General features: G+C 39.9%; 1 protein-coding gene across 2 annotated transcripts in view; it reads left to right on the forward strand.

Moving 5' to 3' along the window:
- LOC137631077 (uncharacterized) overlaps window positions 1–25,988 on the forward strand; it is a 59,952-nt gene that overhangs the window by 25,474 nt on the left and 8,490 nt on the right. For both annotated transcript variants that reach the window (XM_068362683.1, XM_068362684.1), the window contains exons 2-4: window positions 5,979–6,230; window positions 13,056–13,164; window positions 13,999–14,438. In XM_068362683.1, coding sequence (XP_068218784.1) covers window positions 5,979–6,230; window positions 13,056–13,164; window positions 13,999–14,438 — 801 coding nt within the window. The remainder of the gene's footprint in view (window positions 1–5,978; window positions 6,231–13,055; window positions 13,165–13,998; window positions 14,439–25,988) is intronic.

Genomic DNA, 25,988 nt, shown 5'->3' on the forward strand with positions numbered 1-25,988 from the left:
GAGGAGGGACGCCCCTTCCTCCTCCTGGACAACAACTCCGCAGCCCTCCCGCAGAGGAGCACCAGCTTCTGCCAGCTCCTTCAGGTCGGGTTACTCCGCCTCGAAGAGAAGCAGATCAGGCCGCCCCTCTAGGAGAAGGTAGAGGGAGAGGCCCCCTACTCCCGCCCAAGCCTCGGGTTGGGGGATGCCTCAGACCTCATTGGCAAGCATGGAAAACACAAGGGGCGGATCCTTGGACGGTGTCCGTCCTGAAAGAAGGCTACATGCTCCCCTTCATAGCAGACCCACCCCCTCTTATTCCAGCCAGCCAGACAGAATGGTTGGCCCCCAGGGACCCGATGAAAAGGGCCACCCTTCAAGGAGAGGTTTCCTCCATGTTAGAGAAGGGGGCCATGGAAGAAATCCTTCTCCCAGGCCCGGGCTTCTACAGCCGCCTGTTCCTGGTAGAGAAAGCAACGGGGGGGGGGTGGAGACCCGTGATAGACCTGTCGGCCCTCAACAAGTTCGTCAAGAAGACGGACTTCAAGATGGACACCCCGAAATCCGTCCTGATGTCCTTGAGGGAGAAAGATTACATGATGACGGTCGACCTCAAGGACGCATACTTCCAGATCCCTGTCCACCCGTCGAGTCGGAAGTTCCTCCGGGTAAAATGGGATTCCCAGATCCTGCAGTTCAAGACCCTTTGCTTCGGCCTGTCGACGGCCCCTCAAGTGTTCACGAGGGCCTTCGCGACAGTCTCAGTGTGGGCTCACGAACGAGGTATCCGTCTCATCAGATACCTAGACGACTGGTTGCTCCTTTCCAACTCAAAGGCCCTCTTGGAGGAGCAAGGGAGAAACCTCCTCCAGTTCTGCAGGAATCTGGGGATCATAATCAAACTGGGAAAACCGAACTTAACGCCATCCAACAGAATGGGATACTTGGGGATGACGTTGGACACCGTGCAGGAGAAGGTCTTCCCCTCGGAAGACAGGATACGGAACCTCAATCACATCATTCAGCCGTTCCTGTCAGAACATTCCAGGAGGGCGGAAGACTGGCAGAGACTGATAGGTCACCTGGTCTCATTAGAGAAACTGGTTCCCCAAGGGGAGATGCGGCTCAGACCCGTGCAATGGAACCTCAAGGGCCTCTGGTCCCAGACAGGCTCTCAGAAGGCGTTGATTCCTATCCTTCCAGACACGAGAACAGCCCTAGAATGGTGGCACTGCCAGTCGAACTCCCTCAAGGGGATGCCCCTCGGGTCCTGTCCCCCCGAGTACCTCCTGTTCACAGACGCCTCCAACCTAGGGTGGGGAGCCCACCTTCGGGAGGAGACAGCAAGCGGTACCTGGTCGGAGAGCGAAAAGCATCTCCACATCAACGTCCTAGAGCTAAAAGCAGTCCAGAAGGCGTGTCTGCACTTTGCAAGTCGGTTGAGGGGAAACACCGTGGCCTTAATGTGCGACAACGCCACGGTGGTAGCCTACATAAAGAAGCAAGGGGGCATGAGATTGAAGGAACTGTGCGACCTCACCATAAGCATCCTGCATTGGGCGGACGAGCAGCAGGTGGTACTGCTAGCAAGGTTCATCCCCGGGAAGAGAAACGTGCTAGCCGACGGCCTCAGCAGAATGGGTCAGATAGTGGGGACAGAGTGGTCCCTACACCCGGAAGTAGCCAGACTCATCATTCAACGCTGGGGCTCCCCGGTGATGGACCTCTTTGCAACAAAGCTCAACGCCAAACTACCGGTCTATTGCTCCCCGGTACCAGACCAAAGAGCAGCCCTAGAAGACGCCTTCCAGCACAGGTGGGACAACTTGGACGTGTACGCTTTCCCCCCCTTCACGCTGATAAGGCAGGTACTCAACAGAGTAAGAGCCTCCCAAAACCTAAGGATGACTTTGGTAGCGCAGCGCCCTGGTGGCCGGAGAGAGAGTGGTTTGCGGATCTAAAAGACCTGGCAAACCAACCACCTTGGCCTCTGCCCGCCAGGTCAGACCTGCTGCGTCAACCTCACATCCTCAAGTTCCACGACAACCCTCTCTCTCTTCGCCTTCACGCCTGGAGACTATCGAGCGGCTCTTGAAGAAGGAGGGGTACTCCTCCTCCACAGCTAAGAGGATGTCCCTATACCTAAGAAAATCCTCTACCGTGGTATACCAGGCGAAGTGGGCCGCCTTTACGAAGTGGTGCTCGGAGAAACACATAAGACCTCTTAAAGCTTCGGTCCCGGACATAGCTGAGTTTCTCGTGTACCTTAGGGATGAAGTAGGGATGTCAATCCCAGCCATTAAAGGAGTACGGGCAGCCTTAGGCCAAGTCTTCCTCCTGAAAGGCATCGACCTGGGGACCTCGAGACATATAGCGATGCTGATTAGGAGTTTCGAGCAGTCCTGCCCTCCTCAAGCTAGGAGAGTGCCCAGATGGGATCTGGCCAAGGTCCTGAAAATGCTAAGTCGTCCTCCCTTTGAACCCCTCAAAGATATCGGGGACAAAGACCTCACCCTCAAGACCGTCTTCTTGCTAGCCTTGGCTTCGGCTAAGAGAGTGGGTGAGATCCATGGTCTGTCTTACGACGTGGCGCACTCCAAAGGGTGGAAGGAAGTGTCCTTCAGGTTCGTACCCTCCTTTGTGGCGAAGACTCAGAACCCAGCAGTCTGGGACCCGAAGTTTGAAGGTTTCTCAATTCCGGCCATTCCCAAGACAGGCAATACGGAAGACTTGAAGTTATGCCCAGTAAGGACGCTCAGAAAGTACCTGGAAAGGACGGCTCATCTCCGACCAGGTGCCAAGAACCTCTTCGTCTCCACAGGTGTTAATAAGAAACAAGTCTCCAAGAACACCATTTCCTTCTGGCTGAGACAAGTCATCGCTAGAACCTATGAAGAGGATAAAATGGCAGTGCCAGGCACTCCCTGCCCCCATGATATCAGGGGCCTGAGCACCTCCTTGGCCTTTGAGAGAGACATGGCGGTGGGACAGATCCTACAAGCTGGCACTTGGTCGCACCAGTCGACCTTTACTGCCCACTATCTCAAGGATTATTCAAGGAAATCCTTGGACGGATTCTCCATTGGGACAGTCATCGCCGCCCTCCAATCTGTGTAGCGGTAGGCTAGAAGATGTCCCCAACGGGGAATAAATTCTTCGCTACTTCATCAGGAGAAAATCAACAGAAGAAATTTTAAGAGGTGAGTCTTAGATAATAGCGTAAGGTTCCGCAGTTACCCTCTCTCCGCTCTCTGATAGGCCCCGCATTCCATAGCCCTCTAGGCACTATGTGCCGAACCAAGTGGCAGAATGGCACTCCCGCCTCCTAAAGTATAAGTCTCCAAAGAAAAGTAGTTCTCGGTGAGTATTTGTGTCGGAACAAATCAAAAATTTTAAATGATTTTTATTTTTCCTAACATACTCACCGAGAACTACTTTTCGGGTAATGGCCCTCCCTTCCGTCCCCGAGTGCCATCCTTCCATTGCCAAGTTGGGCTAAACGACAAACTTAGTGACGATGCTGACCCAGAGAGGCAGTGACCTGCCCTAATCCTGCCCTCAGGGCGCATTTTCTGGCGGCGGGGGTAAACCTATATAGAGCGGGGTAAGGGGGGTAACAGCGGGAAAACCTTGGTCGAGATTGAGAGATCACCAAGTGACTCCAAAGAAAAGTAGTTCTCGGTGAGTATGTTAGGAAAAATAAAAATTATTTAAAATTTTTGATAACTGCCAGGTAAGTTCTATTCGTAAAAATTAAGTTTTTATGATAAAACAAAGTTTTATGAATACTTACCTGGCAGTTAGTTATATATATATTTAAAGTCCCACCCAGCTCCCCTCAGGAGACAGGTCGGGCAAGAGATGATCTGAGGAACAGAAAACGGGAATGATTCCAAGTACCACCCTGTGAAGGGTTGTTAACCACCTAACCAACCAACTACCACTCGGCGGTTACCTCGAATTTTGAAAAATCTGCCGGACCGACAGAGGCTATATCTATATATATATAACTGCCAGGTAAGTATTCATAAAACTTTGTTTTATCATACAAACTTCATGTTTGGTACATGGTACAATGATTTATAAGTCCCAGGACAAGTGGTGTCTTCACTCCTCCTCAAATCAAGCCTTGAACTGTAACTTGAGTTGGTTCTAGAGAACTTCCGACCCTCCAAGAAGCTAGTCTTCCTAATTAAAAGACGAGGGTGTTTGTATGTTGCATAGGAACAAATAACATTTTTAAAGTGGATAACTGCTCATTTTTCATTTCAACAACAGATTTTAGCTCGTACCAAACTAATCTCTGTAATTTAAGGACTCAGGTTTGTATTGCTATGAAGAATACAAACTTTTTTTTTTTCAATTTTTATCATACAGTAGGTACCGTTTGAGAGACAATATAAAGTTGAAACTCTTGAAGGAAGGAACAATGTGGTAAAGTTAATGATTTTCCATATGATAATCTATTATTATGAAATATCAGTGGCATTAAATGAAGAAGTTTTGCCGGTCACTTCTCCGTATCACTAGTGTCAAGAAACTTACATTGATTGAATTAAATTTTCAGACTATAGAATCTGTTGCTTTTGGTGTTGATAATACTGTACTGTTGGAGGGTCATTCATTATATATGCTTTATCTACATCTGAACTGTTCAGTACTATTTGATATGCTTGCTCTGCTGATATATGCTACATAATCAGGCAAATAAAGTTTAAAATCACAGGGAAATCAATCCTTTGTTCGTGATTCTGTTCTTCTCTCGTGGCGTCCAACTTTGTTTCTTGGCCTGGCCCATATGGGCCAAATTCAATATATTCCAATCCAATCTTTATTACTGAATTGTATTTCTCTTTGACCTAGAACTTTGAATTCATAGTAGTAATTCCAGGAGTATTGGATATGCAACTTTGTCAGTGATTTTGTATTGCATATTTTCATTGCATATACTTTTTATTAATGCCAAGAAAATTTTTCATAAAGGTAAATTATGAATACAACTACAAAGTTGAACAGCAAAGCTACACAATTTTTAAATGGAAAAAAGTACAGTAAGGTAACTTGTGCTGAAGAATAAAAGACTACTGTATAGAATTGATTTAGTATTAAATTCAACTTTTCAACTGTTTACCACATCAAAAGTCACTAGCATTACTTTGATGGTAATTTTTTTTATAAAGAAAACGTGTTGGTATTGTTATTTGACTTGAGAATATAATGTTCTTTAATTTTCCTATGCTTTAACATTTTGTGAAAGACTTTATTTGATGAAATTTTAAGTGGGCATACCATTAATTTTTGCTGAACTCGGTTAAATTTTGTCTGTTGTGATACTTTTCTTAGTGTAAATCTAGAATGTTTTTTATTGTTTATTGGCTGATAAAAATTTTAAGTAAAAAATGCTTAGTTTGCCTTGAATATTATATATATATATATATATATATATATATATATATATATATATATATATATATTATATATATATATATATACACATACATACATACACACCAGGGAAAAGAAGTAAAATATTGTAAGATGAAGCATTTATCGATTGTTGTCCATGAAAGAGAGAGAGTCACGTTATCCAAAATGTAATTTTGAAGGCAAAAATTTTATCTTCCCATTCAGTGTTATTACGATCTCAAATGGTTGAAAAAAGCAACTACATTATCATATTTTATTAGTGTTTGCTTGTGGTCATGGTTGTTTAGCTTCGGATATTGCCCGTCAAAACTTCTTACGTACTTTAATAGCTCTAAGTTTAATTGTAATAGAGTTTGTCCTTAACCATAGTCTCGCTTGCCTTTAGACACCTGCCCGTATCCACTGAATACTGAATTTATAAGAAGTTGACATTACCAACTTAATTATTTTAAAACTTTTAGGATGTTGCAGCTTTCACTCAGAACCTGTTGAAAAATTTTTATTGCTACAGCTAAATAATCCCCGGTTGATGTTTCTATAAAGGCTGTGTATTGAAGTTTCCTTTTCCATAGGGGTGTGGAGGTTGCGGCGATGCTCAAAGTGGGCAGTAAGTTCTATACATTTGATGAGTTGAGCAAACGGTTGGAGGAATTTCAGCAACTAGAAAAAGTACAACTGTGGGTACGTGACTCAAGGACTGTCGTTGCTGCCGCAAAGAGGGCGCGTCGCAAGTCCCTCAACCCAGCTCTCAAGTATGCTGAGCTGACCTACTCATGTGTCTTTGGTGGGCGAAGACCCTCGGACCAAACAAAAACACATAATCAGTGAGTAGCATTGCAGCTCGGGAAGTTTTCTTTCTAAATGCTTATTGTGGGTAAACTTACTTTCAGAAGCAAAACTATATGATTCCTCGAGTGTTAGTGTGGTCCCACAATTTATTAAATATATGAAAATGGGCTAAGACTGTCCATATTGAACATTTTCATAACTTAAAAGAAGCCAAATTATCATTGTGTCCGTAGTTACTATGTCAAACGAACAAAGTTTTAAACATTTCTTTTTATACCAGATATTGACCTCTCTTCGACTCTTTGTTTAGATATAAACTGAAAGGGACTGAATTATACTAAACCATTTCAATGCCTAACATAAATTTTCATTTTATGTGAAATTTTATAATTCATGGTAATTAAACCTCTATTCCTCCCGACGCAGTTAACTTGAATATTTTGTTTCTGTGCTTTTCTGATTCATTTGTTTCACTTAACCAATGATGTTTGAATTTGATGTCAAGATTTTATTCTGCCTTTGGATACTTGATTGTTGCTTTTTTTTGTTTTAAGTGGTCTAAAAGTACTGCATATGATGTTTTTGTATTCATCATTACTGTCAGGGGTTACATCATTTGTAGTCATTCAATAGATATTACTGTATGTTGAAGAAAAAGCAATATTGAAGATATAGATGTTAGCTATTAATTAATACAGTAAATCAGGAAAAATAAAAATTATACTGATAGCTAAGAAATTACCTCTTGCTCTTTCCCAATTTACTTTATCATAAAAGTATTTGTTAAAATTCAGGTATATAGTTTTTTATTTTATGGATTCACCTTATACATTTGTAAAATGATTAGAATAGGAATTGCAATATTTATAAAAGCTAAAACTAAATTGTCAGTATGCTAAAATTCAACATGGCAGCAATGACAAAACTAGTATTGTAGCTTATCTGGTAATCATATTTATTAGGTCTGTAAACAAATGCACTTATTTACAAAATTTTAACATTATGCTTATATTTGATTGAATTATTTGATCATAATTTTATATTGAAGTTTCTAGTAGTCTAATATATTTAAGGGTGCCGACTAGTAAGCCAGTGTATGGGGGAATAGGGCAAGAAATGCAAAATCCTAAAAGGCTTTTAGCTCAATAAATTAGCTCAATAAGACAAAGCCTTGATCCCTACAATAAAATGCAGTATTTATTTTAGATTTTGATAATTATTACATTTTAATATCAAACGAATTGCGAGCTATAACATCTGTTGAGATTCCTTGTCACAAGACGGGAATATGAGCTTGCACTCTTTAGTAAGAGCTGAAACTTGAGAGAGAGCACATGTTCAAGTTTGGCCTCTGGCATTTTCTTGGTTTTTCATCTTTTTTCTTGGAGTAAGAATTTCATGTCAAAGATGCAAAGGCAATCAAAATATCTTGCTCTCATACAGAAGAAAATTTGGTGAAATAAGAGTTCAGAAGAGCAGAATAAGTCAAGGTGGACCAGGAGCCTAAAGAAGCAGATATTAAGCAAAGGGATCTTCATTAATGATAGTTATTTTGCCTAACATGCTTATTACTTTAATACCCAATAAGGATTATAAAACTCATCATAATCATGATTTGTTAATATTATCTTTGTTAAAAAAAAGTAACTGAGCCTATATCTCTTAAACTAATTATTGATCTTCAAATTCTATCCTCTCCCTTAGTTTTAAAACTACAGCAGTGAAATTTGCTATATAAATTAAAAAGAAATTATAGATCTAGCAAAAAATTTGTTTAAAAAAAATTTTGATTTGAGGATTATATCAGGTCATATGGTAGTAATCCCAGGTCTTAGTATGAAGTAGATAAGAGATAGAATTTGAAAAAAAATTTTCTTGATGAATTGCACTGGCGCCACAAAACCAAAGGTCAGAGGCAAAAATCATATGCTGTTTGGAGTTGTCCCAAATCACGTTTAGTGAAAATTGAATGCCCTGTCCTTACAAAAACTGCATTGGCCGGCCGGCCCCTTAAGTATTTTTTAATGGTGTATTATTAGAGTTGGATATGTATTAAGGAATTGCCTAATATGCCATAAAATTTATGTATCTGTATTGCAGAATTTATATTTTTCTGTGATGGTGGTGGTCTGAGTGACAGATGGGTTTGGCATTGAGTGGTGATGGATGCTGATGTGAGAATGAGTCTAGTTGAAGGTTCCCCCCCCCCCCCCCGCCCTCCAAAGCAGTTGGATTTAGACCCTATTGATTGATCACCTCTAAAATTCCAGTCTAAAAACCTTTACAGATTAGTTACTTATGCCTGCAAGAAGTGTGGATATTTTTAGAGTAAACACAACTGCAAAGTTGAGCCCAACCCTGTGGGAGTTAATGAGGTCTGTGTGAACTACTTTGTATTAAATGATTGTGAAGATAGTATTGGTAGGTAGTAAGAGTTATCAAATCACCAGCCGCATTTCTTTGGTTAAACATACATTGTATAGTCTTGTATATTTTAATCTTACTTGTCATGCCTCATACATGTGATAACAATAAGCATACCTTACATTACTACATGTTACAAGTTCACTTTTCAGTGGCTATTTGCCTGTTTGATGAGCGAAGAAAAAATCCTTAGTTTTGCTTCCAGGTGAAGGACACTGCACATTAAACCATTGTTTTCTACTTTTGAAGAGATTACCTTTTTCCTTATATTTTTCATTGCCCTTGTGATCTTAATTTTCAAAATCACAACTGCCCTTGTCTGTTTCTAGAAATATTCAGCATCACATTATTATTGGTGTGTCATTTCTCTTATAGTTTATTTCTTGTTTCTTCTTTTTCCATGTGGTGCTGGATCCCTATGGCTGGTAGCATTCTGGTTTTACATCTAGGGTTATGGGTTCAATTTTAATGAAAACTCATATTTAAAAACTAGAGGATGGTTCGATCATATTTTCATATAGTTAAGCAAGTATGCAAGAAATATTTAACCAAATATATTTGCATTAATGTGTATGTATAGGTGTGAAATTTGGAATGTGATAAGGTCATTGGAAGGTTGTTGCAAGGAGTGAAGTTTCCAGTGAGAGGGGCTGAAACAGATGTTTGATGTCCCCGTGTTTGTTCAAATTGTTGATGGAGCTGTGAGATAGGTGATTGCTCGAGGATTGAAAGTGATAGATGAGAGTGATCATGAGTGGAAGGTGTACAGGTTTATCATTTCCTTGTGTATTAATGTGTTCTTACTTGTAACAGTTGTGAAATGGAATACATTTTGGTACACTATTATTAGTCATAAGAAGCCTAAATTATGTTGAGGAAATTCCACTTGTACCTAGCCATTAACTTGATAAAATGTCATTCAAATCATGGCATGTTGCTCACTGAATTCATCAGTGCAAGGGTTTTCACATTTTGGCTTGTTTGTTTATTTATCTGGTCATTCCCCATGAAATCTAACTTTGCTTTAAATCTTCATGATTAATTGTTTTTCTTGAAGTCATTAAAGTGGAGGTGATTTTATTGTTAATTTTTGTAACAGCTGGATATATTTCTGGTAAAATTTTTTGTGGACTAATTGGTAGATATATTTTGATCGTTCTGAAGTATAATTATTTTATTATTGTGTGTAAATTGTTACAAAATAGTTGTTTCTGCTTTTGTTTTAAATTTGATTGAGTTTGCATTTTGATGAGTTTTAAAGAGTGCAGAAGATCCTCAGGTGTTACATTTCAAAACTACCCCTTCTGCAATTGCTGGAAAACGGAAATATACTTGTACAGAAATCTATAGTATATGTAATGTTATAGTTTTTCATATATATATGTATATAGATTTAAACTTCTATAAACCCTCCTTCACTCTTAAAAACACTACAATATTTAAAGTAAAACTTACTTTTATTGTAAACATCCATACATAAATTAAATGGAAAAAATTGAAATGGGAAGACTTGCCTTTGAAGATGCATAAACTTTATATTCTTCTGGTCTTTGATTTAGCAAATGGTGGATTCGTTGATGCTATAATGGTAACCTACATCTGCATACCTTCTCCCTTCCTTAACCACGTCAAGGAGTTTAATTTTCTCGGCTATATTAAGCATCTTTCTGCATACCTTCTCTCTTCCTTAACCACGTCAAGGAGTTTAATTTTCTCGGCTATATTAAGCATCTTTCTGCATACCTTCTCCCTTCCTTAACCACGTCAAGGAGTTTAATTTTCTCGGCTATATTAAGCATCTTTTTTTTATAATTGTGGGGTTCACTCTCAGAACCTTAGAAGGTGCTGAACATTTACCTGGCATTGTTGGGCTTAAAAGTAATTCACAGTTTAAGCCAAAGATACAAATAAAGATGTTAAGAGATGTCACATACGTATGCGTAGAATCATACTGGACGTCAAGGTATATTGAAAGCTGCAGTGTTCTTGAGAGTATTGCTGTGGTCCAACAGCCAATCTGTGGTCTGATTGATGATTAAGGATGGTCTGATTGGTCATGTGTCAACTGTCTGAAAGTGTGCCTTCTATGAAATCATTTGGGCAAGCACGCTTCTTGAATTGATGGAAGTGTTAAGGATATGTCATATTCTGTCTTAAAGGTATGCATGACCATAGGACGACAGGATTTTGAGATGGGGTTACCTCATTGTTCATTCCTTGTATATCTGATTTTCTTTTAGAGGGTTTTAACCTTCAGCTTGTTCATGATGCAGTGCCTCCAGCTTTTATTGGCAAAGTTATAGCTTTATTGGTGTTATACTGCATCCAGGTTCCATTAATCTGGTAATTGCTTTTAAGGTATAAAAGTTGTAGAGTAGCCTGATCTCAGATATCAGGGCTGTGATAACCTGTTGAGGCCTTCCTGCTTGGCGGTCTGCTGGCCGCCGTTTTGAAACTCGCTCGAGCTAGATAGCTTCTGGTAGCATTTGCAACCTCGCCATCCTGGAGCTATTGAATGGCCGGTTTTCAGAATTCTATATGCCTATCTGCTGAGTCATTGGTAGCCATTGCCTGGCCTTATCTGCTCCTAGTGTAATGAAGAAGGGCTTTGGTGCTAATCATTTGTGTTACATTGTCACTTCCTTGTCTTTGCCAATTATGAGTAACCTTTAAACCCACTGGGAGAGATACTGCCAACTTGAAGTAGTGATTTTCTAAGAGGGGAAAGAGTACGGGGTCACAACATTCGGAAGCCAAGGGATATAGTTGTATGTGTTTCTCAACCGGGTGTAATAATAGTAAGTGTGATATAGTTTGCATTGTCCTTCTTGAAGCACATTGACTATCTATAGGGAGAAAGTTAGCTATCATTGGCTCCAAATTTTGTTTCCCGAACCAGGAGATACATTCATGAGACTTCAAAATTCATTTCTTCAGCCTTCATGAGACTCCAAGATTCATTTCTTCAACATTCATGGACTTCAAGATTCATAAGACTACAAGATTCATTTCTTCAACATTCATGAGACTTCAAGATTCATTTCTTCAACATTCATGAAACTTCAAGATTCATTTCTTCAACATTCATGAAACTTCAAGATTCATTTCTTCAACATTCATGAAACTTCAAGATTCATTTCTTCAACATTCATAAAGACTTCAAAATTCATTTCTTCACAATTCCAGTGGTACTCTTCGGAAGATGCTGTAATGAACTATTAGGCTTTTAACCTAGACTGGCTGCCCACGCAAAAGGCTGTTCTCCAACCATGTGGGGGGGGGTTAATCTAAAAAAAAAAGATTGAGCCTAGACCTTAAATTAACAAAGAGGTCTTGCCCCCTAACTTCTAGTGTGTTAATTCAGGAACTAAGGATATCTATCAAAAAGCTTAATTGATTCTATCTCCTAAAGGTGTTGAGAGCATATCCAGATGTCCCTGTGACAGGTAACTTTCAGTTGAAAATTTAACTTCCATGAAGTGTGAGCTGTATTGACTTCTGTGGGATTTAAGCAGCATGCTGAGATTACTTTCTGTGGGCTTTGATGTGCATGCGGAAATTACTTTCTGTGGGATATGAGCTGCATGCAGAGATTACTTTGTGGGATTTTAGCTGCATGCAGAGATTACTTTGTGGGATTTTAGCTGCATTTGGAGATTACATTCTATATTTTCCCTAGTTTTTTGTTTTGATAAACATCATGCAAAAATTTTCAATTGAGTCTATAGTAATGGCAGGTCATATTCTGCCAGGGGAGCAGATTTGGAGTTTGATCTTGAGGTACTTCATTTCATCTTCCAATCAATTTCAACTTCTGATGGTTTGGCAGTTATCTTGTTGATATGATTTGTGGTATAGTAGTTCATAACCCATGTGGATAAGTGATTAAGTTTATCTTTTCCTCTTATGTACAGCATATTGCTCATTCAGAAACTTAAATGCATTCTTGTAGTAGTTGACCCTTAATCATTTGCACATGTAATCTGGAGAGAATGCAGACTTTATTACACTTACATATTTTGTATTAAACTTGGTAATTATAACATTATTCCATCTTCTCTTATTGCCAGTTTTTTTTTTTTTTTTCCCCATAGTTATGACATTATTCCCTCTTCTCTTTCTGCCACTCATTGGTTTCCACTTCTTTTAGGAAAACTTAACAACTTGGTAATTATAACATTATTCCATCTGCTGTGTCCACCACTCCTTATTTTCCAGTGTTAGTAAAACAGAATGATGAAAATTCTCAAGATTATGATAGAAAACTCTGGTATACGTAGTACAGTACTTCTTTTTTCATGATAAAACAAGCTGGTACAACTGGGATTTCCTTGACAGCATTGAATGAGTTTGTATGAAAATATGTTCTTAAATAATGGAAATTATGTACCAGAACTTCTCGCCCTGTGAAAAACTTGACGCATCCAATTTTCCAGGACATCAGCGGGTGGTTGCCCGTTTAAGGTCCGGCTGTCGACTTCAATTGATGGCCAAGCTCTTGTCGTAAAAGAGATATGTCATGATCATAACCATGAGCCAGGCAAAGTGAGTAGTGTGTTGTCATTTATTCTTTAAATCTGACTAGTGAAATGCTGCTTGTTTTCATGGCTTAGTGAATGATGCAGAGAAATAACACTACAGTACTATGTTCTGTATCGTAACCCAAGGTGAGCATTAACTTACAATGATCAAGGTCATACGTTATATCCGGACAAAATACATAAGTTTTGAATCTTTAGATCTTTTAGTAACCAATGAAAAGTTATGTCTTGAAAATTTTTGTTCACTAGACAGTATCATTTTGTTTTAGATCTTAAACATCACGAGTCACTCCATTTTATTTAGTGGGTCACTCTTGAATTTTCATTGCACAACATACTGCAATCCTTATAATGAGCTGTTTCCCTCCCACTACATTTGTTTCCACTTCATGTTTGATCCTATCCTATTGATGATTTTTTGATAGTGCTACGACACAGATTTTTCTTTGGTTCAGTGTCTGACCCCTGATTCAGAAATTTAACAGCAGCCCTTCATCTTATAATGTCTTTAGTATCTGGTGTCCTAATAGAATTGAAATGTGATTAGCAAGAACTATTGTATAGCATAATTTCCTCCTGAGTGTTCAGTATACTGTATCCTGCAGTTAAAATATATATTTCTCATTCAGGTAGAAAGATTTATCAGCAAAATGCAACCTCTTTAAAATGGTTTGCTAGCAAAAATCCACTGTATAATGGTAACCATGGTTTGAGTAAATATATAAATTTTATGTTTTCATTTTATGGTGCGTGTTCATGTGCCATTCCCGTTCAATAAGTAAATACTGTATCGGTTTCAAATGATTCAAGTTTTTTTTTTTTTTTTTTATCTTTGCAGAAGCTTCATGAAGAGCCCAGGCGATTGTACAAAAAGACACCAAACCGCACAACTGTGCGAAAGCCCGTCCGTTATATTGTGAATAAACAGCGTGTGAGTAGTAGTGACAGCAAGAGTAATAAGAACCGCTTGGAAAATAACGAGTCTCATATTCAGTTGGGTCAGTCTCCTTTCCATCATCTTCATCTACATAAACAGCAATACCAGCAGCAACAACAACAAATTAAATTGCAGCTGCAACAACATTTACAACAACAGCAGTTGGAGCAGCAGTTACGGCAAAGGCAAGCCGAGATCATACAGCTGGACTCTCCTGATCATATAGATACTCCTGACCACCTGAGCTCTCCCGATCTCTCCACAACCTTTGATCAGCTGAGTTCTCTCAACAACTCCGTCGATCAGTACTCGTACCTGCCACCCTCACCCATCTCTCCCAGGTATGATATTGAAACTTGTTTGAGTATGCCTTTATATGTTTTGTTAGTGCAGTTTCTCTAATGAAAATATCAAGGATGAAAAGATGAAAGAATTTGAAATTGGTTCCTTAAAGATTGTAGATGAAGTTTTGCAAATTAGATACAGTTATGTACAGTTGCTTCAAATTGCCATGAAGGGTTCTGTTTGAATTGGTTTAGTGTGAAAATAGGTAGATTATCTGGATTCTCTTGTCAAGTTATTTGCATTAGAGACTGCTTTATTTCTTATTAAATAATAAACCATGTTAGGTAGACACAAATTGGTTGTATTTGGCCCATAAAACATGTTGAACACTTGAATCATGGCAAATAGTTAATATCCAACAAAAGGAGAGACTTTGCAATGTTTCAAAGTGTCATAATTTTAAGGTTGCAAATTACTGCTCTGATTTTCTTGTAGCTATTTTTTGTGTGTGTAAGTTTTGAGATTTACACTAGAGTAGCATATAGAGTAATGTTACTAGTCTTAAGTTGATTATTGTCTCTCCTTGGCCACAATCCATGAAGAATTTAAAGCCATGACAGAAGAACTTTTATATCCGTAGACCACCGGGAGACCTTATATGGCATAGGTCATTGTCCTCTTGTGAGAAGGCCAGCTAGTACAAGCCTCCTAATAATAGCATATATTCAAGTTACTCGGTTAAACTCGAAAGAAAAACATCCCATTATGAGTCTAGAGATGTGACTTGGTGGTTTGGTTGAACAACTATACAATAATAAAAGCTCGAAAAGGGAGAATAGCACAAAAAGGAATAGTTCAATGCTTGTATTTGCTGTTCCCCTCACATGTGACGCCTGTTTGGACAACAGCAGATTGATGACAGAAAATGTGTCGCCCCTGCAATTATACCTATGCCAGAATTCCCAATTTCAGACGCCTTGGCTGTAGCCGGTTGTTGGAGTGGCGACAGCGGGGCTAGCGAACATGTGGGTCGCTTCATCTCATTGTCGACAGATTCATCACTAGTTTGAACCTTTGACATCTAACTCGACATCAACCCAATATCCATTGCACGTTCCTATTCCACATTCATGTAGAGTACGTTCGCTTTTCTTTGGTGACCTTTTTAGAAGTTTGAGTTTTTTCAGCAAGACATTTTGAAGATTTTCACAACATAGAATTCTTTTATTATTATCCTTATTTTGAAGTGGCCTTCATTGTTACTATAATCAATTAAGTTCTTTCCTATTCATTAGATGTTAAGCCATCAGTAATACATGTTTTGAATAGTAAAGCAGAAATGACTGTCTTTGAATTTCAGGTAATATTGCATGGGTAGGTTTTCTAACTGTGGTATTTTGCTTATTAGCAGAGAAATTTAGTTTTTAAGATCAGTCAAAATCCTTTGCTGTAGTACTGTTATTACATGTCAGTGAACTACTTTATACATCAGAGCAGGCAATAATATTGGCCAAAGGCAACACCAATGATCAAGCTTACTTTGCGGCTGATTTTGGTTTGACATGTGCCGACATTCCCCTCCCCAGCCCCTGAGCTTGGTGTAATTGGACCAAATTTCAAGCTTGTTGAATGCTTGTAATGATGAAATTTATTGTTAATAAGACATCGCATGCATGTGAAAGCGATACTTCACTTATATTGGTCTTGGAATTTGGTCATGATTATGCTATATCCATCCCTGTTGGTAAGAACAGCACTTACAGGCTTAACATCCTTGTGTATTTTTAAGTCTCTCGCATGCAGTATTGGTACATATGCATCTTTCGGTATGTGTACCCTTCTTTTCCTCTCTTTCTCTTTTCTTTGCTTGTGTTTTTGAGGTTTTTACTCTGTATGGAATTATACAGTACAGTATATGGTTAATGTTTTTATTAAAATGGTTTTTTATATTGCTTGTCTTGTTTGCTGTGAAGATGATCAAGTACCTAGTTCTTATGTGCATAGTATGTCACTGTTTAATCTGCTGTGAAAACCCCTATAGCTGGCTGAAAATTGAAAGGTAAAGCCTTACAACTTTTGCTTCAATGTTTAAAACTGTATGAGCATAAATCCAGTTGTTAATTTCTTTTTATGATTCTATGATATAGCTCACTAAGAGAGAATTATGAACATTATGGTAATTTCTTAAGAGCTAATTTTTTTCTCGTATCAAACCCATCATTCATATTAGCCCCTTATTTGTGTCTGCAAATGTCCAGATGCTATCTTCTGTCTTAAAGACTATGAATAAGATGTTATTGTACCTGCCTCGGCTAGACCCTCCTGCTATTCATCTTAGCCTGAATACTACTTCTTCATTGTAGTAAATCAATAAATATAAATAAAAGAAAAATCTCAAAACAGTGAGTTGGAATTCACTGATAAATTCTATCTGTCTCAAGGATTTAGTTTTTTTTTTTTCATATAACTAAAAGCTATTTATAGCCTTTACTCTGTTCCTGTTCTTTTGCTTTTATCTTTGTGCATTCTAAATTTATTTTGGTGTTGGTAGGTTTGAATGAGGGTTTACAGGATCCAGTTGACTAGCAAGTTGAATAATTAATACAAAGTGCTCACTGTGTTACTATATAATCATTGTTATTTTGAGATGTTTTGTGATTTGATAACTCCAAAGTTGGTGAGAATTCCTTATTCTACACAACTGGAAATAATTAGTCACAGGATTGGAAAGGATGGGAGAATTTTCTTGGTCTAGAATGATATAAATTTATTGATTATCCTTCCCTTCTGACCCAACATTACAATGAAGATGTATTCAACTGTGGAAGTGTCCTGACCAATGATTGTGATCTGACTTGAGGAGTCTTCTCCCGAGATCCTACGGAGCCTTATCTCTAGCCCTGCTTACTTTGTCTAAGATGTTAACATTACAAAAATGAGTTTGGTCAATACTAAGACCTTCGATAAGAACTTGAGAGAATTGTTTACTCCTCCAAAGGCAGCTGTAATACAAGTCATCCTTCTATCCCAAGAAAAGTAGTTGTATATAACAGCACTCCATCCATTCATCCTCTTAACAAAGTTTTGTCATCATGGAACCTGAGAATGGCTGATGCTTCTTTTGTGGCATCAACAGGAATAGTTTCCACTCACCATTGTATAATTGAACAGTTTGTAGAAACTATCCAGATAATTTTTAGAATAAGAGGTTTATATTCTTAAATGGCCAAAACCATCTCCCACCTTCACATCACTACCTTTTACAAAAGGGAATGAACCTGGTTCTTGGCATTGTATACTAGAAAGGTATTAATCATGTTGAATTTTTCATATCCTTTCCAGGCATTGTAGGAAAAGAATTATCAAACAGTCAAGTCCAAGAGGATTTTTTTTATATTTGATCCCTATAATCAAGAAGAGTTAAATAAATCATGATCTTTCAAGAAAGACCAATCACATGAAGAGTTCAATCACACACAAAGAGTTGGGTTACTTCATGCCCTTTTAGAAAAGGTCACTCCTATGAAAGGTTGGTCACCTATGGAATTATCCTTTCCTTCATTTTATATTTTAAAAACTTTTGGTCATTTAGTTTGAAAGGTACATATTCTGACAACCAGCATGAAAATCACCTGCTTTCCCTCATCAGAGCCATATTTTCTTATTTTGAAAGAACAAGAGTACTGTCACCTTCAAGATCTTTCTTTGAAGTGCTAAGGCAAATACCATTTGCTATCAGCACAAGCAGGTCATCCTCAGTGTCTTCAATATGTTGAAAGACAACGTAGGGGAAGCAACTGCAACATTATTCGAGATGGAGCTATATCTACATGTGTTGTTTGTAAATGCAAATTATTTTTATACGAGAAAATATTCATCGAAATGTTTTTTGTGATGGATCTGGAAAGAGGATGTAAAGGTTTTTTCATCCTCATCCTCTAACCTCTCACTTTTCCCTCATTATGGCATATACGTAGATATAGAATGTGTTGTGGTTTAAGTATCAAATTGTCGCTTAATGCCTTAGTCTGTTATCTAGTAGGCCTTGGATCTCTACATGCCAAATTTGTTGGACCCACAAATATCAGATGAGTAGCCAATGTGACCCAATCCCTATATGCCACTGCATTATTATTATTATTACTTGCTAAGCTTCATCCTAGTTCAAAAAGCAAGATACTATAAGGGTAAGGGCCCCAACGGGGAAAATACCCCAGTGAGAAAAGGAAACAATTGAAATATAAGAATAGTAACATTAGAATAAATCTCATATATAAATTATAAAAAAGAAAATAAAAAAAAAATAGAAGGAAGAGAAATAAGATTGAACATTGTGCCAGTGTATCCTTAAGCAAGGGAACACTAGCCTAAGACAGTGGAAGACCATGGTACAGAGGCTATGGCACTACCCAAGACTAGAGACCAATGGTTTGATTTTGGAGTCTCCTAGAAGAGCTGCCTACCGTAGCTAAAGAGTCTTCTACCCTTATCAAGAGGAAACTTGCCACTGAACAATAACAGTGCAGTAGTTAACCCATTTAGCATAGAAGGATTGTATGGTAATCTCAGTGTTGTCAGGTGTATGAGGACAGAGGAGAGTATGTAAAGAATGAATCGATCAGACTTCTTGGTGTGTGTAGGCAAAGGGAAAATGAGCTGTAACCAGAGAGAATGATTCAATGTACTACTGTCTGGCCAGTCAATGGATCCAATAACACTAGTGGTAGTATCTCAATGGGTGGCTGGTGGCCTGGCTAACCTACTACCTAAGGATCTTTTCAGCATTCATTATGGGCCCTAGCTGCACTTCCTTTATCACCATTCTACCTTCCCCTCTTCCATCATGTTATCAAACCTCTCTAATTTTTACTTCATTGGGTAACTGCAATCTTTTCCTCAGTTTCATTTAAAGTGCTGAATGGAGAATGGTCTCGCAGGCCCCAGAATTAGGCTATATAGCCCGGATTCATAAATCAAACCAATCCCTGTTGATGTAGGTCAACCCTAGCTGTGATAACAGCAAAACATTTATTTAAATGTACTCTTCAGTTAACAGCATAAGTCTAGTTTTGGATACAAATCATTTTTAGAGATTGTCATTGCATCATTTATATCCATTGATTACTGCATTTTATTGGATAAAAATGAAATTTTAATACATATTGAAGTCATACCCCTGTACCCATTTGTGTATGAGTCATGTATTCAAACTGTGGTATTGTTAAAATACCTAGTAATGTCAGTGGGCCTTTCACTCAGGGTTTCGGGTTACACAGATGCAGTAGCTTAACAATTTCCTGTCTCTTGAGACAAGAGAATCAATTGTCTGGGCATTTGCAGATACCGAGACTGGCTAAATATGAATGATGGAATTGTGTTGAAGAAAATTGAATATTTAATTTTGTAAAAATGTGACCTACTGGTTTCTTTTGACAAGAGTAGTGAGCCAGCTTTTTTTTTAATATATAGAGCCAAAGATCTAATCTTTATTGAATATCTACAGTTGTATGTTAGGATTGAATTCTCTGGAGGTGTATTTACAAAGTTAATGTTCTTCCAATTTTTGTGGTGTGGGCTCTCTTTCCCTTTTAATAACTCCTTAGTTTTTTTAAGCGATATGGCTGAATGGATTCACTTGAATTTAGAAGGTTGTCATTGGCCTCCCTCTTCACTGTATTCAATCTCTCTCTTTTTTCTCTCACTCTCTCTCCTCCCCCCGTTGTCCCATTTTTCTTTTGTCGTTATCATTTTCTCCCATCACTTTGGGATAAGAAAAGAAAAATTAATTTTCACTGCATATGATAGTTGAGATTCAGTAGTATGGTTAAAATACCTTGTTGTTATCGTTAATGGTTTGGTGTTTATGCAGTTGTTTTTATGTTATTCAGATTTTCATTACATAGCAAAAGTAGTGGTAATCATTGTTTCTTGATGCAAGTGTTTTCCTCATAGTTAACTGTGCAGTAGTTGGGCCACAATTCTGTGTTTTGTACCTATTACCACTAGTTTGGCTTCCTGTAACCTTGTAATTAGATGATGATTTGGACAATGTGGGATTTCAATTAGAGAGTACATGAGGTGAATAAAATTGAGAACTCGGTTCATGCCTTAATTTTAAAAAAGAAAAAAAAAATAGTAGTGTGAATATTAATGACCACAACTGTTCTCATGTTATTAAATAACTGTACCTTAATGTTGATGATGCTCAAGTATTTCTATTCTCGTGTTATGAAATAACAATACCTTGTTCAAGTCCCATCAACTCTGTATCAGTTGCCAGTAAGTTTGGAAATTTGCTCATGGGTCAGTGAGAATGGTGGTTTAATAGGTTGTGACTATAAGATACTTTTGCTGCCTTAATTATTTTTGACAATTTTGTCTCTATGATGGTTAGACAGTGAAGAAATATGAGGCCTTTTTTTTTTCATTGTAATTACGCATATAAGTCATGAGGGAATTTAAACAAATAAAATGACTCGCATTTCTAGATTCTTATGAATGAAAATGGTTGACCAAAGGTATTCTTTAATTATGAGTGAAGAAACAAGTGTTAGACATCTAATTAGGAAGAAACTAAACAGAATGGATGATAAGTTGAGGTCACCTAGCAAAAAGGAGGGTGGGGTGCAGTGCAAAAAATCCTAGTACCTACTAAAATTCATTATTTAAGATTTAATACCATTGCTTTTATGGAGTGATTTGACTTGCTTAGCATTTCTGGAATTCCTTTTTGTTCCATAACTGGAATACAAACAACGCTATTTATTAGGGGTATTACTTTCGGCGTAGCTGAAATGATGAGCCATTAATTTTTAACTAGGGTTAATTACCCACACCGCTAGTGAGGGTGGTTAGGGGAGGGTAGCTTGCTACCGCTCCCCCTCACACACCTGTGATTGAGCTCACTTTGCTTTCGGCTTGGATGGTGAATGGACGTTGCTGCTCTTCATCCTCGCCGAGTATTGTCAGCCATTAATGACTTTTTTTCTTTTTCTCTAGTGTGTGTGTGTGAAGTTGACTTCTGCGACCATGCGCACCTGCCCTGGACTCTCCGGCCGCCCTTGTGGGACATATATGTCGGCGGTGGAGACTGATCCTCACACTCTTTGTCCTTCATGCACAGGTCTACGGTGTGATAGTGTTAATAAGTGCAATGAGTGTAGGATGTTCCTCCCAGTGGGAGAGGTTTGCCCGACGGCGGAAGTAGTAGTCAATGTGGGATATTTCTCCTTCATAGGTTTCTTTGAAGGAAGAAAAACACAAGACCTCTTCTTCCGTCTCCCGACCCTCCTCCGAAGCTTCTACTCATTTGTTCTCTTACGAGAGACCGTCGAGTAGTAGCGTAGTCCAAGTTATTATCGGCCAACCCTGGTTCTCAAGAGATGATGTTGCTTCCCTAGCGAAGCAGCCCCACCTCTCCCCCCCTGGTGAGGTCTTGTCACTAACTCCCCTCCTACAGATTTGGTCTTCCTTGGGCTTACGGGTCCGCCCTCCAAGGAAGCCTTGCTGCAGTTCATCTTCATGGGTGCTTCTGTTAAGCAATCATCGTCGCCGTCAGAGGTAGATTCCCTGACCCCTGTCGACATTGTTGTGTCAGAAGTGTCTAATGCGGTTTCATCCATCTCCTCTGCCACTCCAGACTTTATATCAGTTGCTGCTGACTTAGTTTCCCCCGTTCCTGATCATCTTCCATGGGGGAAACTAAGTTCAAGGTCTGTCTCCTGCAAGTGTTTCTCCCCCTCGGGGGAGTTCACTTATAAAGACTCCTCTTCAGAGGACTGCTGCGGCGCACAGTCAGCTTGCTGATCCAACGGCCCCCAGAGGGCGCATCCATCGGAAGGCCTCTTCACCTTAGAGGTATCCCAGAGGCGCCTCTTTGGTTCATCGTCGTCGATGCAGTCCCCTGCAGAGGAGCCTCCGCTGCATTCAGACAGTCTTACATCAATGCCTACGCACCCTTCTCCAATGTGCCCATGATCTCCTACGCGCCAACACACTCCCGCGTGCCATTATTATCCGGCACACAAGAACACTGTAAGTGAGACAGCAATCACATTGCAGCCCTCACCTACGCACCAACTCTGACTGGCGTGCCGGCGCTCTCCTGGACATTTGCACTCACCTGCGTGCCAAATATCTCCCGCGAGCACGCACAGAGACACGCGTGCGCCACCACGTGCCCTCGCGCCTACTCTCACCTACGCACGCGCGGCAAGATTCTCCTGCGCGCGTGCACTAATATTCTCCCGCGCAAGCACGCACACCAACAGGCACAGGCGCAGGATCTACACGCAGCAAGGTCCCCATCGCCTCATTCCCCTTCCCCGCAAACGCATTCCAGTACGCCCTGCGGGAGAAGGGAAACAAACACAAGCAGAGGGGTTCATGATCTCTAAACTGGCTTCTAAGGCGGACCCACCTATTACAGTGACTTCTTGTAGGGAACCTTCGGTCCCTTTCCCCTCAGGGGATCTGTCTGACAGTACATCCTTCAGTCAGCAGCCTTGGTTCAGTGCCTTAGTCAGTGCCGACAACATAAAGTACAGTGATACCTCGGTAGTCGAACGTCTCTATACTCGAACAATTCGGAGTTCGACCAAAATTTTCGAGAAATTTTTGCTGCGGTGCTCGACCAAAAATTCGGTACTCGACCAGCCGAACACGTGACGACCGCATGGGCTTTGTGATGATCGCGCCATCTCGGCCACTCTCGCTTGTTCGGGAAGCATCAGTTCTCTCGAGAGCGTCACTCAGACAACGCGCGATCAGCATTCGTTGTGATTTAGTGATTTTCAGTGCTTTTAATTGCTTTTTTAGCTTTCATAATGAGTCCCAAGAAAGTAATGAGTGTTAAGGGGAAGGAGAAGAGGAAAACAGTGCGAACAACGATCGAGTTGAAGAAGGAAATTATAGCGAAATATGAGAATGGTGTACGAGTGTCCGATTTAGCGGTAGAATACGGAATGGCGAAGTCGACCATTTCTACGTTTTTAAAGCATAAAGAAATGATTGAGAAGGCGAATGTTGCAACGGGAGTTACGGCGGTAACTAAGCAAAGGCCACAAGTGATTGAGGAGATGGAAAAGTTGCTTTTAATATTTATTAAAGAAAAACAGTTGGCCGGGGAAAGTGTTAGTGAAGCGTTCATTTGTGAAAAAGCGTTGCATATCTATGAAGAATTAGTGAAGAAAAGTCCGAGTACCAGTGAAAGTGATTCATTTACATTTAAAGCGAGCAGGGGTTGGTTTGAAAAGTTTCGTAATAGAACAGGTATTCATCGTGTTACTAGGCATGGGGAGGCAGCTAGTTCGGATCAAATTGCAGCCGATAAATACGTGGGGGAATTCGATCGGTACATAAATGAACAAAATTTGATCGCACAACAAGTCTTTAATTGTGATGAGACTGGGTTATTTTGGAAGAAAATGCCAGCCAATACGTACATTACCAAGGACGAGACGAAGATGCCAGGTCACAAGCCAATGAAAGATAGGCTAACATTGTTGCTGTGTGCAAATGCAAGTGGCGATTGCAAGATCAAACCCTTGTTAGTGTACCACTCGGACAACCCCCGGGTGTTCAAACGAAATAATATTTGTAAAAGTGCACTACCAGTTATGTGGCGCTCGAACACTAAATCTTGGGTCACAAGACAATTCTTTACTGAGTGGATAAACGAAGTGTTTGCCCCCCAGGTTAAGGCTTACCTCATTGAAAAGAGCTTGCCAATGAAATGTCTTCTGGTTATGGACAATGCTCCTGCACATCCTCCAGGTCTCGAGGATGACTTGAAAGAAGAATACAGCTTTATCAAAATCAAATTCTTGCCCCCCAATACTACTCCCATACTCCAGCCCATGGACCAACAGGTCATTTCAAACTTCAAAAAACTCTATACCAAGGCCCTTTTCAGAAAGTGTTTTGAAGTGACCAGTGACACGAAGTTGACCCTAAAGGAATTCTGGAAGGAACACTTCAGCATCCTCAACTCTGTTAACATGATTGACCAAGCTTGGCGAGGTGTGACCTATAGGACATTGAACTCTGCCTGGCGTAAGCTGTGGCCATCATGTGTCACAGAGAGGGAGTTTGAAGGTTTCCAACCAGAGGCGGGTCCAAGCACTGCTACCCCTGTAATTTCTGATGACACTGATGTCGTTGAGGAAATTGTTGTCATGGGCAGGAGTTTGGGGCTTGAGGTCGACAAGGATGATATTGATGAGCTTGTAGAAAGCCATTCTACCGAGTTGACTGTGGAGGAATTGTTGCACCTGCAACAACAACAGCAGCAGGATCTGATTGTGGAGCAGGAATCTTCAGAAGAGGATGAGGTAAGGGAGGATGTTCCAAGTTCTCTCATCAATGAAATTTGTTCCAAGTGGGCAGATGTGCAGGCTTTTGCTGAAAAATACCACCCAGAAATTGCAGTAGCAAACCGGGCAGTGCATATGTTTAATGATAGTGTCATGTATCATTTTCGAAGAATACTGCAGAGGAGGAAGAAACAATTAACAATAGACCAGTTTTTCACAAAAGAAAAGAAAGCTGCTACATCAAAGCCTGTTTCTCCTCCAAAGAAGAGACAAAGAAGAGAAGAAACCCCTGAAATAGATCTGCCCACCCTTTCATTGGAGAGAGAAACAACTCCTGAAGGAGAACTACCCCGCCACATCATGGAAGGGGACTCTCCTTCCAAGCAGTAACCTCCCCCTTCCATCCTCTCCACATCCATCCCTGTATGCCATCGAACCGCTGCTCAAAGGTATGTTCACTACAGTACAGAAAATGGTTTAAAATTGTTTTATTTTAGTACAGTAAATGGTTTAAAATTGTTTTATAGGATTTTCTGACCAATTTCATACACATTTAGATAATTATTGTTGTTTAGGTACACGTTTTATTAATATTTTGGGCCTGTTCGAGTGCTTGGGAACGGAATAGAATATATACCATTATTTCTTATGGGGAAAAAAAATTCGGTACTCGAACAAATCGGAGGTCGAACACGGATCTCGAACGGATTATGGTCGAGTACCGAGGTATCACTGTACCAGTTCAAGGTGCTGTGCTTCGGTCTTTCCACAGCATCCCAAGTTTTCACCAAAGTGTTTGCCCTAGTGTCATCTTGGGCACACAGGATTGGCATCCGTCTCCTCCGTTATCTGGATGACTGGCTAATCCTAGCAGACTCTGTGTCAACCCTTCTTCAACACCGAGACAAACTTCTGAGACTTTGCCAGGTTCTGGGGATCATGGTAAATCTTGAGAAGTCTTCTCTGCTTCCTACACAGAGACTGGTATACTTAGTCATGATCATAGTCACCAATCTCCACCAAGACTTCCCATCAGACGACAGGATAACAAGACAGAAAGGTCGCAAGACCTTTTCTCAGACGAGAAGAACTTTCAGCCCAAACGTTGTTACGTCTCCTCAGTCACCTTTCATCGCTGGCTCGTTTAGTTCCCAATGGTCGACTCGGGATGAGATCCCTCCAGTGGCAACTCAAGTCCCGGTGGAATCAAGCTCACGACTCCCCGGACATCCAGATCCCCATGGGATCAGCGGAACTTAACAGACGAGAATCTTCGAAAGGGAGTGGATCGTC

Source organism: Palaemon carinicauda, chromosome 39 (assembly GCF_036898095.1).
Source record: "Palaemon carinicauda isolate YSFRI2023 chromosome 39, ASM3689809v2, whole genome shotgun sequence".
NCBI lineage: Eukaryota > Metazoa > Arthropoda > Malacostraca > Decapoda > Palaemonidae > Palaemon > Palaemon carinicauda.